Here is a 15,537-nt window from a genome sequence, read left to right as displayed (position 1 = left end):
AATCCAGGATTGCACGGATAGACTACGGGATTTCTCGTCCTAACAAAATGCAGAGAAAAACGTGCGCTATCCTCACCAAAAGCGCGTAGATCGTTGCGGTTAAACTTGTTTGAACTGACTTTATTCCTCACAAACAACTACTGTTGCGGATCCCTCTATATACAAATAACTTTAAGTGGAACCACGCAAAACACTTTTTATATTTATTATAACCCAGTCCATCGTACACGGTGCTGCAATGAGATGAATAAATATCTTATTATAACTCATCATCACTCATCAACGATCACAATTCAAAAAAAGAAAGATAAAAACGCATATACAGGAAGGCAATGTTTAAATCACTCGTATAAGGGTGATTCCTAGACCAAATAAATTAACTGTAACAACAGGTCGCCCAAATTTCGAGAAGCGACCCCGGAATGACAGCAGCGATTTGTTTAGAGCTCAGTATGAGTCTCCTCTTCAGCTTCTTCAGCAGCCTTTTCATCTTCTGATGGTCCGGCACCTTCCTTGCCTCCACTCTCGAGGAACTTCGTGAAACCCTCTAGGGTTCTATCACCAGTGTAGTCAATAACTTTGTTGGATCCAGCAGGGAAGAACTTGATCGTGGGGAACGACTGCACTTTAACGTCCTCAACCTGCAAGTGAACGTAGAATTTCTACTAGGAAAAAATACCTATGAGAAATTTCAAAAAATGCACGACTTATGTGAGTTTGGCCTCTTCGAATTCTCATGCTTCCTAACAAACAGAAAAAAAAGAAACAAAAAAAAAACAAAAAGAGATGCTGTTACCTCGTTGGCAGTAGCATCCATCTTGGCAATGACGATATTTTCGTGATCAGCGTACTTCTCTCCGAGCTTATCCCAGGTAGGAGCGAGTTGCTTGCAGTGACCGCACCATGGAGCATAGAACTCAACAAGTACATTCTTGGTATTGTCACGAGCAACCTGATCAAAGTTCTTTCCTACAAGAACCTTGACAGGTGCCTTGTCCCAGTCTTCGGGGATTTCTTCGGACATGAGGTGAGGCTTCAAAGCTCCATCGAGATATGACTGAGTGAATTTGGCAATGTTTTCAGTGGTGATTTCAGCGAAGTCGGGCTTGTATTTAGTCATGTCCTCTTCGAGGGAGATGAGGCGTACAGCGGGCAGGTCATCCTTTTTCAAACCAAAGAACTCCATGATACGGGCGTTGTCCTCGACATCGGTGTTAATGTAGACAAACAAGATCTTGCCCTTGAACTGCTTTGCAGCGTTTTTGAATTCAGACTCGAGTTTCTCGAATTCGCTTGATTCCTTAGAAACAAAGAGCAAGTTGTGGCTCTTAATCTCCCCTCCGAAAATGACAGAAGCGGTCTCTTGGGTAAATTCAGAGACGAGTGCGAGTCGGTTAGCTTGGATCCAAGTCTTGAGGGCATCAGCGGTGAGTTTCTCATCAAAAACGGCGCGTCCTTCGTCGAATTTCTTGAGCAAAACAATTCCCTCATCCTTCAGTTCAAGCTGCTTCTTGGCAGCATCGTCGGATGTGATTCCGAAAGGAATGTCATCAATTCCTCCAGCGACCTCCAGGAAGATCTTCGCCTTTTCTCCTTCAACATTCTGGAACACAACACATTATTTCACATGCATAAAGAAGGGTAAAAAGTTGCAAAGATAAGTAGCTGTTAAACAATCAAATGCTCGCTCCCTCACAAAAAAAGACACGTGTCATCTTATCAAAATACAAAGAACTTCGATTGGTGTAATTCTAATGAAGAAAATAGTTAGACTGGCTACAGCACTTAATTGAAGTATCGCACCATTTTTGGACAGAAATTTACAGGAGATTCCAATGAATAACTACGAGGGTACGTGCAAATTTACTACGTTAACGTAGGAATGACCGTTCCATTCAACGTGACTGTAACCTTACGCGCTGACGAAAAAGCGGAGCCGCGAGGGGACCGATGAAGGCCGAGGTATTCTCAAGGCTACACGAGGTCTCACGTACGAATAATGATCGCTTGTTATCTTCTCTATGCTATATTTTAAAAGGTACCTTGAAGTAAGCAACGACGACAACATCGGCTTCTTCTTGCAGAGACTTCACATCGTCTGCGGTCTTGAGTGTCTTGGCAACAGGTCCAGTCTTCTTCTTCAACCAAGCGATGATCGAAGCAGCATCACGTCCACCAGTGTATTCGCTGGGTTTTCCATTACGGAACAACTTCAAGGTGGGATATCCTCGGACCTCGAATTTGCTGGCAACATCACCGTGAACTGTGGCGTCGAGTTTGGCCAGCTTGATCGCTGATCCCTCATCTTTCAGTTGAGTAGCGGCCTTGGCATACTCAGGGGCAAGAGCCTACAATATAAGTGCTGAGACACACAAACAAAAAGACATATTAAACAGATGGGGGAGAAGCAGTAGCTGTAGTAGAATGAAAAACCAACCTTGCAATGACCGCACCAGGGAGCGTAGAACTCAGCAAGAACAAACTCATGACCGTTGATCACTTCGTCGAAGTTATCCTACAACAAGAGGTTAGACATACGGCCGACCATTCATTGCTGTGTGTCATAGTGGACAGTGGTGCAACTGACGCTACGCTGTGTGTAACTCCTGGGTTACGTTGGCAACGAAAAGAAGTTTTTGCGCGTCACGTGAGAACAACTCGGTATTTGGAGCAATCGATAATCCACAAGAAGGAAGTCTAGGTCTGCTATGGCAGAAAGAGTGATGGGATGCAGAACACTCCTCGCGGTGTGTACCAACTCTCACCACCACAATTCACACCACAGTGCAAAAAGAAATCAGCAAAAAATGTGTGAAGTGGACTTGCACACTCGCAACGAAAAGTTGGTAACTCAAGCCTGCGCAACGACATGCAACTATCGCAGAAATAAATGCATCATCCGAACAAATAAGTAACTACCTTAGTGAGAACAATTACATTCTCCTCCTCCTCAACGGTAGCCGCAAATGCCGACAGAGCAAAGAGGCAAAGGCAGGCGAGTTTGAACATTGCGCCCCAATGAATGACAATCCGTTCGGAAGGGTGTGAAGGCAGCACGCCGTGGACCCGTCTTATTGGTTCTGTGCAACTCCGCCCACCGCGTCTATTGGTTCAGCAGCTCGCAAGGCCGCGCCGCATGCCAACTCTCTTTTGGCCACACTTTCTGTTAGTTGACGTGGACATTGTGTATGCGTATAGTGATGAGGTGGTCTGTTTCGTACGTGGAGGGAAGTCCACAGTAATTGGCGAAATTTTCGGGATCTGATGCTGAATTTGCTACGATGATTAGAATTCTGTGCGAAAAGTCCCGAAAACAATGCAAACAGTACATGTCACACACCGCAGGTTACACACACCCCGCGGACACTTTGCAGCACGTTCGGTCTTGTCTTATTGCTCAGTTTAGACTCATGTTTTAGTGGTTTATCGTCCCGCAGTGGATACATGCTCGTCGTATTCTTTGTGTCGTTAGCAGTGGAGCAAACCTATGTCTCTGACTACTACTCTGTAGGAAATAAAGCTCTAGTACGAATAGAATGGAAAAATTATCGAAGTTTTAACAGGTTCTTGCCTGCCCTAGATATTCTTGTACGACTTTTTTTTGTACACTGCGCATTTGTTAGAGGGAATGTGGCCTGGATTCTATGTAGGTTTCCGCCAAGCATTTGCACGTATTGTCTACACTTGAACCTCAAGAAGAAAAAGCACCCTTCGTGTATTATTCGTATAATTCCTGAAATCTCTTGAAACCCTGAAGATTTAGCTAAAATAATAGGCCACGTGTTATTACATTTTAACGTCTTGCATCAGCTTTGTACGCAATTCAGTGTGAGAATTGCAAGCGTGAGAACTACCATATTCATCTTTATAGTTTTCCTAGAATTTGGAAATTTTCCTCAATTCAATTTTGCTCCCAGCATCTTTTGAAGAGACTCATGGAATATGTCGTAGCGAACCAGTTACATACGAACTGTTTGTTTTGCATCACCTGTTCGTCATCACAGAACGGTGTGTTGAAAATCTCTGAAAACACCTTTTTGCGTAATCCTACGGACAGCCATGTAATTCCGCTTTTAGTTCTGTTTGAATATTTGGGTTCGGTCTTTTTGTGAGCCGTTACTAGTGAGGTGCAAGCCTTATAAAAATTATTTTATACACGCAAAAAAATACAAATAATCAGTCGATCCGTAGCAACATCTTGAAACAATCTCCATGAAAGACTGTCGAGTTCATTACGCTAAGTTGTTTTCCACACCGTCCTTATCCGTTGAAGTTCGGATCAATTTCAAAATTAGTTAAAGTTGTGAAGCCTCTCAATTTATCGCAAAGATCTTTCTTCCAATCTGATGGCTCAGCTCAAACTCAGATTCTGCCTTATGAACTCGTAGATGTCTACTTGTATGCGGACTCGTAATTTAGTCAGATCGTGCCGATATCATTAACAATTGTGCTAATTCTGACGTAATAACACTACATAAGTGATTAAAGGTACCATATATTTGGCAGGTATTGTGGAACAGTGGACTTCCAGAAATAATTGACCTCCAGTTGTTGATTGATTTGCAACGATCAAAAGCATTATCGATCTTTGCTTATCGCTAATCGCAAAGGCATCCCCTGCAGATTATCTTCTCCGATTCGCCTCATCCATGTGCCTCATGTCAGGATGAATGCTAGACAGTGCTCTTTTTAGGACAACAACTTGCAAATGTGACACCTCATTGTGGGAAGTATTACTGCATCAGACACTAATAATTTGAAGCCGTTTATTTCGGGCTATTCGATCAAAAGTTCGTCGCAGTTCTTTCGCAGTCACCTCTAAGGTCTCCATGTTTGGTCTGTCGAAAGAATCCGACTAAACGTAATAAAAACGTGGTGCAGTGTATCAGTTGGTACCGCGAATGCACCATTCTCCATTGTTCGCTATCGTTTTCGATCAATTCAAACTGTATTCTAGTCGAATAGTTCGACGTGCCATGTTGTCAGCTCTTTCAAACAACTCCCAAAAGCTAGATGGTTGAGCTGGGAATGTTCTTATCAAGAATCACCGTGATGTTGGTCGACATGTGAACTTGGTTATCGCCATAACGCGGTTAGTATACACACTTATCGGTAGTAAAATACAGCGTTTTGTACACTGCACATATGTTGTTGAGTGAAACAACTTTCAAAATATCTCGTATTCATATTCAAAATCTCCCGTATGATTTATGCCCTTACATACCAGGTCACGCAACAGTTCAAGAGATTCAGTTTGCGTCGAGGTCACAGTTACTTAGCATCAGTAACGACTGTAGAACATGATAGCGATTGTGGCATGTAACATCTGGAGACCGTATTTCGCAATACTTTGTTCCTTTTTGAATAATGAAGAGCTACGGTAACCGAAAACGTCAATAATTACGAAGAAATGTCGAGAAAGTTTCTCTCACATACACTGTGACTTGCGCTGGAAAAAGTGTAGCAGAATTCCCGACGAAGGGGAACACAATTCCCAAACTATTTTCCTCAAAAATCTATTCAAATGAATTTGCACACCGTTCGTACTAATTCTTTGTTTTGCGTTCGTTTCACTGGCCTTTGGCCAAAGCGGGTGCGGAATGCGAATCGATCGCAGTCCTCCTCAGTATGTGTGGTGGTGGCTGTCCCGTACCCTGAAATACCATGTTCTTTCTTGCTCATTTCTGGTGCCTCTGTGATGATATTCTGTTTGAATTCATCTGGTGTCTCCTGAAATATTCGCCCTCTGTTCGCACAGGGGCTTGAGTCTTCCTTTCTAACTTCTCTTCGGTTTCGTTTTTTTCTAAAGTGGCTGTGCTCCCCTGTAATACTTTTCTTTGTGCTCAGATTTAATCTTCATTCGGTTCATGTGTAAATGAGTGAAGTGTTTCACCTTCTGTATTCTTCTGCAATCCATTCGTCGCTATTTTCTCTGCCGCCGTCCGAGTAGTGATAACCATTGAGTTTGTTAAAGATGAGCAACGTAAGCGAGCAAGTCTCGAAAACAATGGAGTCAGCGAAAGAGGCTGCTGCCAAAGTCGGCGAGCAAGTGTCTGACTTCTTCCAAGGGAACCCGTTTTCAACACCAGTGGGCCGCAAAATAGGTAGGTTCTAAAGACGTCATATTCTTGATTGCTAATCATAAGTCTCGAACATGCAATTGAAATCGCTGTGTCAAATTGTACTGAAAAAAAAAACCGATTTCGCAATGTTGTGTTATCAACCAGTGGGACTTTTTCCAACAAAAAACTAACACTCTACGCTTATGGTGGGAAATGAAAGGGAATTTGTTGTAGAACGGGGAAATTTTAAGGAAATTCAAGCGATTTCACATGAAATTTTATTTTTTTACCATGTGAACTCAGTTGGACTTATTCACTGCCCCACGATGGCTAGATAATATCCGAATTTTATGATGGTGTTCTGTTTCTTCACACATGACTTCTCAAGTGTCATATCATGACATTATCCCCAGTTTTTTTTCTAGAACTTGCGACAAACGCTTCGATACTAGCCACTGAGAACTGGGGTTTGAATATGGAAATCTGCGATTTTGTCAATAACACCGAGGACGGGTAAGAGAATTGCCTTATTGAAGCTCGATTGTCGGCTATCACTTCAAGCGAGTGTTCAAATCCATTGTTATTTGCTATCCAAAAATCATTTTCTTAACCATGTTCGTGTCGTATTTTTTATGGGCCATTGAATAGATGAACTTGTGACTTTTGTGATTGATCTCCCTATAGGTATGACATGGGGTATTTTTCTAACTTTCTAAGATTTCTCTCTAATTTCTCCATCATAAAAGTCACATACATGCATGATATCTAAGTTTAGTTGCTGATGATGACTAGTGGACCATTTTGTTCCAAATTAAAGTCTATCCAAAAAATTGACTTCGTCACTTCCCTTTTCGATTTCAGTTTCTATCCATTCCTTCGCAGAAACATTGTCTCGTTATCATAATCTCCTCCGAGCATTTCGATCCAAGAAACTTGCAGCGCTGAAAAAAAGTTTTCGGGGCAAACCATTGAAAAAGTTCGAGTGTTGTCGAGGCGCGGAGAGTGTTCTCAAGGTTAGAGCACCTTGAGAAGTTTTCGATCCATGATCCGCGTTTGCTGTTGCTGATTGTGCTGAGAAGAAAATTCGGAGATGTTCACATCCGGGAAGATATTATATGTGCTACTTCGATTTTTTTTAGAAACGATTTTGTCGAAGTTATTATTGGATTGATTGTATGCGATTTAGTGCCAAAGATGCTGTCCGAGCAATTCGCAAACGTCTGCACACGAACATGTGCAAGAACAACGCGATCGTCATGTATACCCTAACAGTACTTGAGACGTGCGTGAAGAACTGCGGTCATAATTTCCACGTGCTTGTATGCTCCAAGGACTTTGTGCAGGATTTGGTGAAACTGATTGGCTCGAAGTTCGATACTCCACAAATTATACACGAACGTGTTCTGGCACTTATCCAGGTACTGTTTTGTAATCCCTCTGGAATCGATCAAATCAATCTGGGTGATGAACTGGATGACAACGCATATTATTTTACATACAAGAGAAGATTTGAACAAATCATAGACACTTTCCAGTATACTTCTTAGAAAATAGAGTGCGGTACAGAAGAGAAAATTGTTAAAATTTGAGAGAAAGGGATGTAGAAAACCCAAGAAATGACAGTAATGTGTGGAATTTCTGTGTATTCAAAGAATGACAATTTGTTACTCTGTCTCTTTCTTTATCTTGTCATTCTATTGGTTTTATCAGTGTAATTTATTCAGCTAAATCAGTATTGAAGGAACAACACCCTTTAGAGATACTAATTTCACTATTTATCTACATGTTAGTTTTGCGTGAGCACCGTGCATCTCTAGATTTGGAGAACTTTTGAGTATTGATAAGTAAACGTAATGATATTAAACGTTCTACAAGAGTAGTTCATCTCAAGTCAATGTTATCCCGCAGGTCATTTGGATGACATGAGAAATGTGACATGAAGCGTTTCTTTCATGAAAAAACAAATATTGTTTTCAAAGAACTTGCTAATTAGCTAAAACGCTTGTCTATTGCCGTTGAACGGTCTCACCATCATTACTACCTTTCACATAAATGACATGACCTCCTCGCAATTACTCCTTGAGCAGCCGGTGTAGCGGTGAACTCCTTATGCTTGAGTCTTTAATTGTAATAGTTGACCAGTATAGTTTTAACATCAGTTCTATAGTTGAGACTGCGCAGAATCAGAATCGTATATAGGCTCCGGTACTTGTATTTGTCCAGACAGTCGCGATGCTCGTCTGGTTGGTGCAGACCGTAGAGTGTGTGTTGATGTGTTCTGTTCTGTTGGTATCATGACGGGAGAATGCGCGAATTGCAGCGGACGCATCGCTGACTGCCTGACAAACATATGTTCCAACGACTATAATTTGCCATCGCTTATAACTCATTGGCGGGAATCAACTGGGAACTGAATATTATTTAACAAGTGTAAATGGTGTTCCCGATGCTCATCGTGTTTTTTTTTGTCTGTCATCAAACTCCACACCTACCTCGAAATCCTTATGCGAATAAGGTGACCTCTTCTAAGTATTAGAAGCCCAATAATTTGTACGGTAGGAAATAAACTGCAGTCTTATTGCCAGATTCGACATATTCGTTTGTTATCATGACATTAGGTGCTTCCTTGGTGGGTGGGCGTAATCGATAAAATGTCAATGAATCTGCTTCGCCAATTTGCCCTTTTTTCGTTGGGGAGGCCCGTAGCGATGTGTGACCCCGACCGCGAACGAGTAATTAGGGCAGCTACGAGTCGCATTCGCTCTCATCGTACAATTTTCTGCGTCCAGTCCGAGCTATACATGAAACAATGCGCACTGGGTGTTCTTTTTTTCTCGTCGGCGCGACCTCGACGACGGCGTCCTCCATTTGCAGCGGCGGCTAGTGAGCGGAAACCCTTGGAGTGACCCGCCGAATGTCTTGATACACGTACGCTGGACACAATCCGGTCCAAATGATGCAGTTCTTAAGGGCACGATTGCATCATGTGGTGCTTCTTAAATGGATCGACGTGTGTGTGCGTCTGAGTTGTTAGCCAGAAAACATATTGTCACCGTTTTCATTCGGAGAAATAAAGCATAGTTATTGAGTTCGAGTGGTTGTGACAGTCTTCCAAATATCAGTACAGTTATTTGTAAGTTGACACTCGTACTACACCCTGTTTTACCATAATCTTACGGAAATGAGCTGCTGCAAAACATGTGTAGTGTCCAGGAATACGAAATGATGTTTTGACTGGAGAGAGTTTTATATTCATTGATATATTGATGTTCTATTTCTCTTCTCTGCAACTGGGTAGTCCTCTATAACAAACTCTCACGTTCTGAATTTGAAAAAAGGAGAGAACGGAACACTAACAGTGTTGTGATATTAAAGGTAATAGTGATACCTTAGTAGTGTATTATTTAAAATCCTTGAAATATTTTGCCGAAAAAAGTACCTATTCAGGACAGGAAACTAGCTTTCGGGCTCCAATACTTTAATTGATTCCAACTAATTTAACTAAATGTGAAGTAGTGTTCTTTTTATGAGGTATCCTTCCTACTAACATTTTGTTCCGTTTGCTTTAAAAAATCTAAAAATGGCTAGACTAGCTTATTAATGTGCTGTCCAATCCAAGCAACTACAAAACGAAGTTTTTGAATGTGAAATTTCCTAGCGTACAGCTCAACGTAGTTGACGTATACGGATTATCTAAAACCTTTTGTGAATTGTTCCCAGGGCAGTCGTGGAAGTGACACATATTTGTTAATTGAAGTATGTTTAAACGCGTACATTAAATTCAGAGAGGCTTCTCCTGAAATCTGAAAATCGTATTTTTTTTTTGTATTTTTGATACTTCGTCTTGTTTGTTCTGCAAGTAACCTTTTGCACGACTGTTGCTCGTGAAAGCATGCACTGCAAAATCTGAGGCATTTCTATTTCACATCTTTTTTTTCGTTGGAAATCTGAGTCGGGTTTTTGAGAGAGCGAAACCGTGTTGTCTGCGAAAATCCATGCTGCTACATTTTGCACTTTTTTTTTAAATATAGGATTCTTAATTCTTTGAGTTCTAGCACATATTTTGCTCTTTAGTTCAAGTTATATTATTAGAACAATGAAAAAATGAAAGCTTTCGGTGCAATTTTTTAAACAGCTGAACAATCTTATAATAGTTATCAATCACTATTCTTTTCATGAGAACAACTTTTAAAGAAGAGAGATCCGTTCAATCATCAGATGATTAAGTGCAAGCTTGAATCTGCATTAGTTCCTTAGTAAGATTTCATATTTAGATTGGACTATTTTCATACTTGATCCATTCTTCTCACACCTGGAGCTTCTTTAAAACTCTTGTGCTAACTCCTTAATCGCCTCACTGTTCTAATTTTTTGCGCATGAAACGGAATTTTTTTCAACTGAATTCCATTGTACTAGAAAACTAGATGTGCGCTGCGAAAGGACACACTATAGTAGGTGGAAAACATTCCAAAACCTGGAGTAATTAATTATATTCTGCAGTAATGAGCTATGATAACCGGTTGGAGTTGTTTCTTTGAATATGAGTAAAGAACAGTTTTTGTTCTGCTTTTCTGCTTCGATCTAGGCTAATGATGTCTGGAAATAACAGGTTCATTGCTAATATACAGCTGCGTTCGCGGGGTTCTACCATTTTTGAACATATTTTATACCTCAATTATGTGAAGAACACCTTCGCCTAGATGCCTCGTCTGGAACAATTAGGATTTTCCGGTATTCTCAGCATGAGAAGAATATGAACATAACATTTTATGCGAGAAAAAAACTCGACCGTTCGTGGTTGCAGTTTGTTTGGCTTTTGCATCGTTCCCAACCGCACATTATCATCTTTTATTCAGGAGTGGTGTAGAGTTGTCCTATATACAGTGAAATAATAGTGCCGATCTTGCATCATTAAAAACATTTGTGGACAAAATGCCCGCATAGTATCGTCATAGCGCGTTTGTTATTATTGTATTACAAGAATTAGAATGCAAAAGAAAAGTATTATTCGAAGCTGTGCATTTAGCAGTGATCTTTTAATGTGTACTACTTTCTGAAAATGGACTTACGTAAATAGTGCGGAAACCAACATTTTAGATTTGAGTGATTGTGAACTTGAGGGGATTTCATTTCATGGTTATATTATCTTTGTGGAACCTCTTGTTTAAATCATCAACGTCTTCAGCCCTGTCAATAAAATCCGAAAATTTCAACAAATTTGACCAATCATGTAGAATTGAATCTGATTGGTGAAAATAACCTGAAGAGCGTCTCCCTTTAAGTGAATCTTCGAAAACGTTAAGTATGCGTTAGATGTCAATTTAGTTGGAAACATTGGGAGCAATTCTATGATAATTCTTGGCAAAATGATGCAGGATTAACGTTACCTTTCCAGACCAGCCGTCTATTGCACAACAATCCAATGCAAAGTGTGTTCTAAACGCGTTTGTTTGTAGAAGAAACTACTTAAAGGTTTTGCGAATCTCTGACTCAGCAACCACCTCAACATCAGAAAAGACTGCCTGATTTTTCGAATCGACCAAAACGATAACGGACTATTTCAGTACTCAGAGTATCTAATGATCTTCCCCTATAAATATAGATTACTTAATTAAAATTGTTTTGAATTGGTACTTATCCTTCTCATCTTCGGTTGTGCAGTAGAATTGCCGAGTTTCTTCGCAAATGTCCAAAGTTTTCCCTCAGTCAAGGTGACCGAATTTCTTTCCTAGGTTAATGTCAGCCAGTCTATCCTAAATCGAATTGACTTCATAGAAATTCCCTTCTATAAAATGTTTTCTATTCAAGGCGATCCAAAAGGTTCTTATTATGCTGCTTGAGCGAAATTGACGTGCTTAGGCACATCCGATTCTTTTGAACAAATCAGGGTCAAATAAAGAGGAATGTATCTTCCACCAAGAACAGGTATGAAGACTGCTTCTGTGAACATTTGCAATGTTTTTCTTGCTGTGAAAGCAGTCTGCACTAACTGAACCTTGTGGCAGATTGGATTCTGTAAATTAAAGGCAGATAAAGAGGACGCCGAACATTTCCCACTAGTGTTCAAAACTGTTCGATTGTAAACAAGACAGACTTGGCATTTGTCCCTGTTCCTCAGCTTCTTAAGTGAAATTTGTATTTACAGTGTTTTTATTTCCTGTAAGAAGCTAAGTAGGGCTAAATTCAGGCATGGGCAGACGCGTTCCGTAATCAACCGGATCTTCAAGGAGTTGTTCAGGTCTACGAAGAGCTTGTTAGTAAAGGGGTCACGTTCCCTGCAACTGACCTAGATGCAATGGCACCAATTTTAACTCCAAAACAGGTGGGTTTCTATGCTTCTATTCAATGTTTACGTTTTTTTTTTCTAAGCTTAGTGGTGTGTTTACTGTGTTCCTGGCTGATACATGCGTGAGCTTTGTGGTGTTAGTTACGTGGCAAATAATTTTCGTAAGGTAATCTCTGCATTTTGAACCATTTCGTAGTGGGGTGGCATGTTCATGCATTTGTTTTCATAGCATGGAATGCAGTTTCTTGAATATTAAAGCTATTGGCGAAGGATAATCGAGAAAAGTCAGAAAGGGAAACAACGTGTAATAAAAGAACTGGCTGAAAAACAGTACACAGTGGACCGATCTTCTAGAAAAAAGCATGGTTCTGTATGTTGTGGTGACAGTGACGTGTTGTAGACAGTGTTCACTGATCCAAAAGCGTCCACGGCTCTTTCGTCCCACTCAGGTGGATCACCTGTAGGTTACTTAATTTGTTTTTTTTTTCATAGTACGATTTCAAGTCTTCGAACTATGTGGATGAATTCAGAGTTACGAAGTCGTCAGCCAACCCGATGGCCCAATTACAGCATCCGCGGAGCAACTAGCCAAGCTGCGATCCGATTTGGATGTAGTGAATTCGAACTTGAAGGTATAGTCCCATTGTTTTGTCTATCATCTTATCTGTTGCTCATTTTGGTTGGAAGGTGTTCCGTGAAATGCTCACCGAAATCGTCCCTGGACGTGAAACAACCGACGAATTGCAACTGCTTAATGAATTACACTCAACTTGTAAGCAAATGCAGCTACGGGTGCTGGATTTAATTCGATCAGTGGGGAACGAGGAAGTAACTTGTACGTGCCACCATAGTTCCAAGTTACTCTGTCGCACTAAGTTTGCGATCTGTTTCAATTTAAATATTGTAGATGAACTGCTCGTTATGAATGACGAATTCAATAGTGTGTTTGAAAAGTATGACCGGTTCATGACAAATCGAAGCGGTGATGCCACTGGTGATGCCTCGGGTGGCTCCGCTCAGCCAGCTACTGCAGATTTGATTGATGTGGGACAGTCGGGGAAATCACTTGAGGAGCAGCTTGCTGGAATGAGTTAGTCTTGGTTTATTGCGACACAACATTGCCTCTTTGTTGTTATAATCAGTTCAATTTCTCTGCTAGGTCGTATGAAGTTTTCTAGCTATGTTAGGACTTGTCTAACTCCTCTGTTGAGTTTTTGATTTTTCGTTGATTTTTAGAAGTGACTTCAGCTTCCAGCACAGAAGCTTACGCTGCTAATAGTGAACAACAAGCTCAGGTTGGAATTGCAACAGCTATTAATAACAAGGTAGTATTCTCGCCTCCATATTTGAGTCTTATTTTATGATTTAGCCCAAGAGGAGGTCTCAATTTTCAGGGTAATGTTACTGATATCGAAGCGCAGGAAATGGAAAAGTGGTTGGCAGCACAAGGTCAGAAAGGTGAGAAAATTATAAAAGCTCCATATGATACAGATATGAACACGAAGTTCTGAGCTCGCACCATTTTTGCAGCTCTGAGGGGTTCTAGATACAGTTCGAAGACGGTGAGAATTCGCAATCAAAAACTTTTCCCGTTAAAATGCATTATCCTATCGCAATGCTATGTGATTTGACCAGTACATAGTAATCACTTTGTGACGCCTCCTACTAGTATAATGTGACGACATTAATTATGGTGAAGTGCATAAAGAAAAGACGAGACGATCGCGCGGTTCCACCCTGTTTTCTTCTCGGTTTTCTTCTGAACACAACGTAGCAACGGAGCGCTGATGGTGCGAATTGTTCATCACCCACAGTAACCAGTGGCTGCAGTTGAATTGCGTCATCACACTTGAGTTCCAGTCTTGTACCTGGCTAATTCTCAAAGAAATTGGGGGTTTAACTTTTGCTGAGTCAGTCATATTCATTGCGTTGAGAAATAAGTTCTGCCGGTTCGTATTTGCAGGTATGAATTTCTCGAAAAAAAGAAGAAAAGAAAATCACATCTTTCGCTTCATACAACATCCTCGCATCGCTTGGTTACCTTATTAATAGTAACTCTTTTCTTTTTGATAGAAATTACTGAGTTTGCGCTTGCAAAACGTAGCTTCTAACAGCTGTTTTTGCATTCTTTACATCCCCTTTCTATCCAACGCAAATATCTGGACCTACTTTGGCAGCCTTGTAGTTTCGAAAGAGATGTCGAGAATGTCCACTCTTGTCAGCTTCGTATTCATTATTTCGATCTGAAATCTTATTGGCGTTATCTTCCGTAAAGTCATGCCTAGAAAACAGACAAATACTCAAGTGAAAGAGATTTCGGAAAATTTATGTCACTTTACTCGTTCAATCCCGTCATATAAATCTGTCTTTTTGTGAAGGCAAATCATAGTGGGTGATTTGGTAGCAGAGTGAAACCGGACTCATATCTGGCATCTTCGAAAACACTAGATCGGCTATGTCGAAATTCATCGGCTTGTAAGTAGCCCTACAGCAAAATGAACAAGCAAACAGATTATCATGAAAACTTGCTACTAGTCGAAAAAGCTAGCAGAAGTTACTCCTGAACCATAGATGAACAGCAAGAAGAACTAGAAAAAAGAAAGAAAGGAAAAACTTATGTCAAAAGCCACTAAGGTTGTGGTAATGAACAAAACCATTGTGGTGTTCCTTCATCACCATTCTTGCAAAATATTCCACAAAAAGATTGGTACCTGTGTAGATAAGAGTACAGTACAATCTAAATAATGTAAATGGATCTATCAAATAAGTGGATTGAATTTAGGGTACAGATCACATTCACTTATGTGCTTATTGAAGACCTACATATTATGATTTTCGGTTTTTTTTTTTCGGATTCCATCAAGAATTTCTTTTCGGATTTCATATTACTCACTTCAAATCCAAGAGCAAAGTTTTCTGATCACTATATTGCTTTTAACCCCAACAATAATGTCATGTTTCAGAAAAGTCGCCAAAGCCAGCAGCGAAGAGCGAAGATGACAAGTTGTAGACCTTTTCTTAACAACATTATGCTGGGAAATGCTTGATTTCGCCAACTGCCCAAAATTCCGTGTATATACCAAAACACACCTGTGCTTGATTACGTGATATCGTGTGGGTCTCTTCTCTCTGTCACCGTTTTTTCTCTTTTTTCGCTCCTTATTATTTCTATCCCTTTGCTAGTCTCTG

General features: G+C 40.5%; 2 protein-coding genes across 2 annotated transcripts; one reads left to right on the top strand and one right to left on the bottom strand.

The window, feature by feature from the left end:
- Positions 1–440: 440 nt before the first annotated feature.
- Positions 441–3,009, bottom strand: RB195_025934 (uncharacterized protein; the record flags this gene model as incomplete). Its single annotated transcript, XM_013435748.2, has 5 exons — positions 441–641; positions 797–1,603; positions 2,043–2,348; positions 2,438–2,515; positions 2,920–3,009. 5 exons carry the CDS (start codon positions 3,007–3,009, stop codon positions 441–443), a joined length of 1,482 nt encoding a protein of 493 aa, XP_013291202.1.
- Positions 3,010–5,974: 2,965 nt separating this feature from the next.
- RB195_025933 (uncharacterized protein) lies at positions 5,975–15,358 on the top strand (the record flags this gene model as incomplete). Its single annotated transcript, XM_064214271.1, has 11 exons — positions 5,975–6,104; positions 6,488–6,575; positions 7,249–7,480; positions 12,250–12,384; positions 12,749–12,808; positions 12,879–12,980; positions 13,036–13,183; positions 13,256–13,438; positions 13,585–13,673; positions 13,743–13,806; positions 15,312–15,358. 11 exons carry the CDS (start codon positions 5,975–5,977, stop codon positions 15,356–15,358), a joined length of 1,278 nt encoding a protein of 425 aa, XP_064070152.1.
- Between the last annotated feature and the right edge of the window lie 179 nt (positions 15,359–15,537).

The sequence above is a fragment of the Necator americanus genome, chromosome X (genome assembly GCF_031761385.1).
Source record: "Necator americanus strain Aroian chromosome X, whole genome shotgun sequence".
NCBI classification, from domain to species: domain Eukaryota; kingdom Metazoa; phylum Nematoda; class Chromadorea; order Rhabditida; family Ancylostomatidae; genus Necator; species Necator americanus.
The sequence above is the reverse complement of the archived record's forward strand: the minus strand, read 5'-3'. Positions and strand labels throughout refer to the sequence as shown.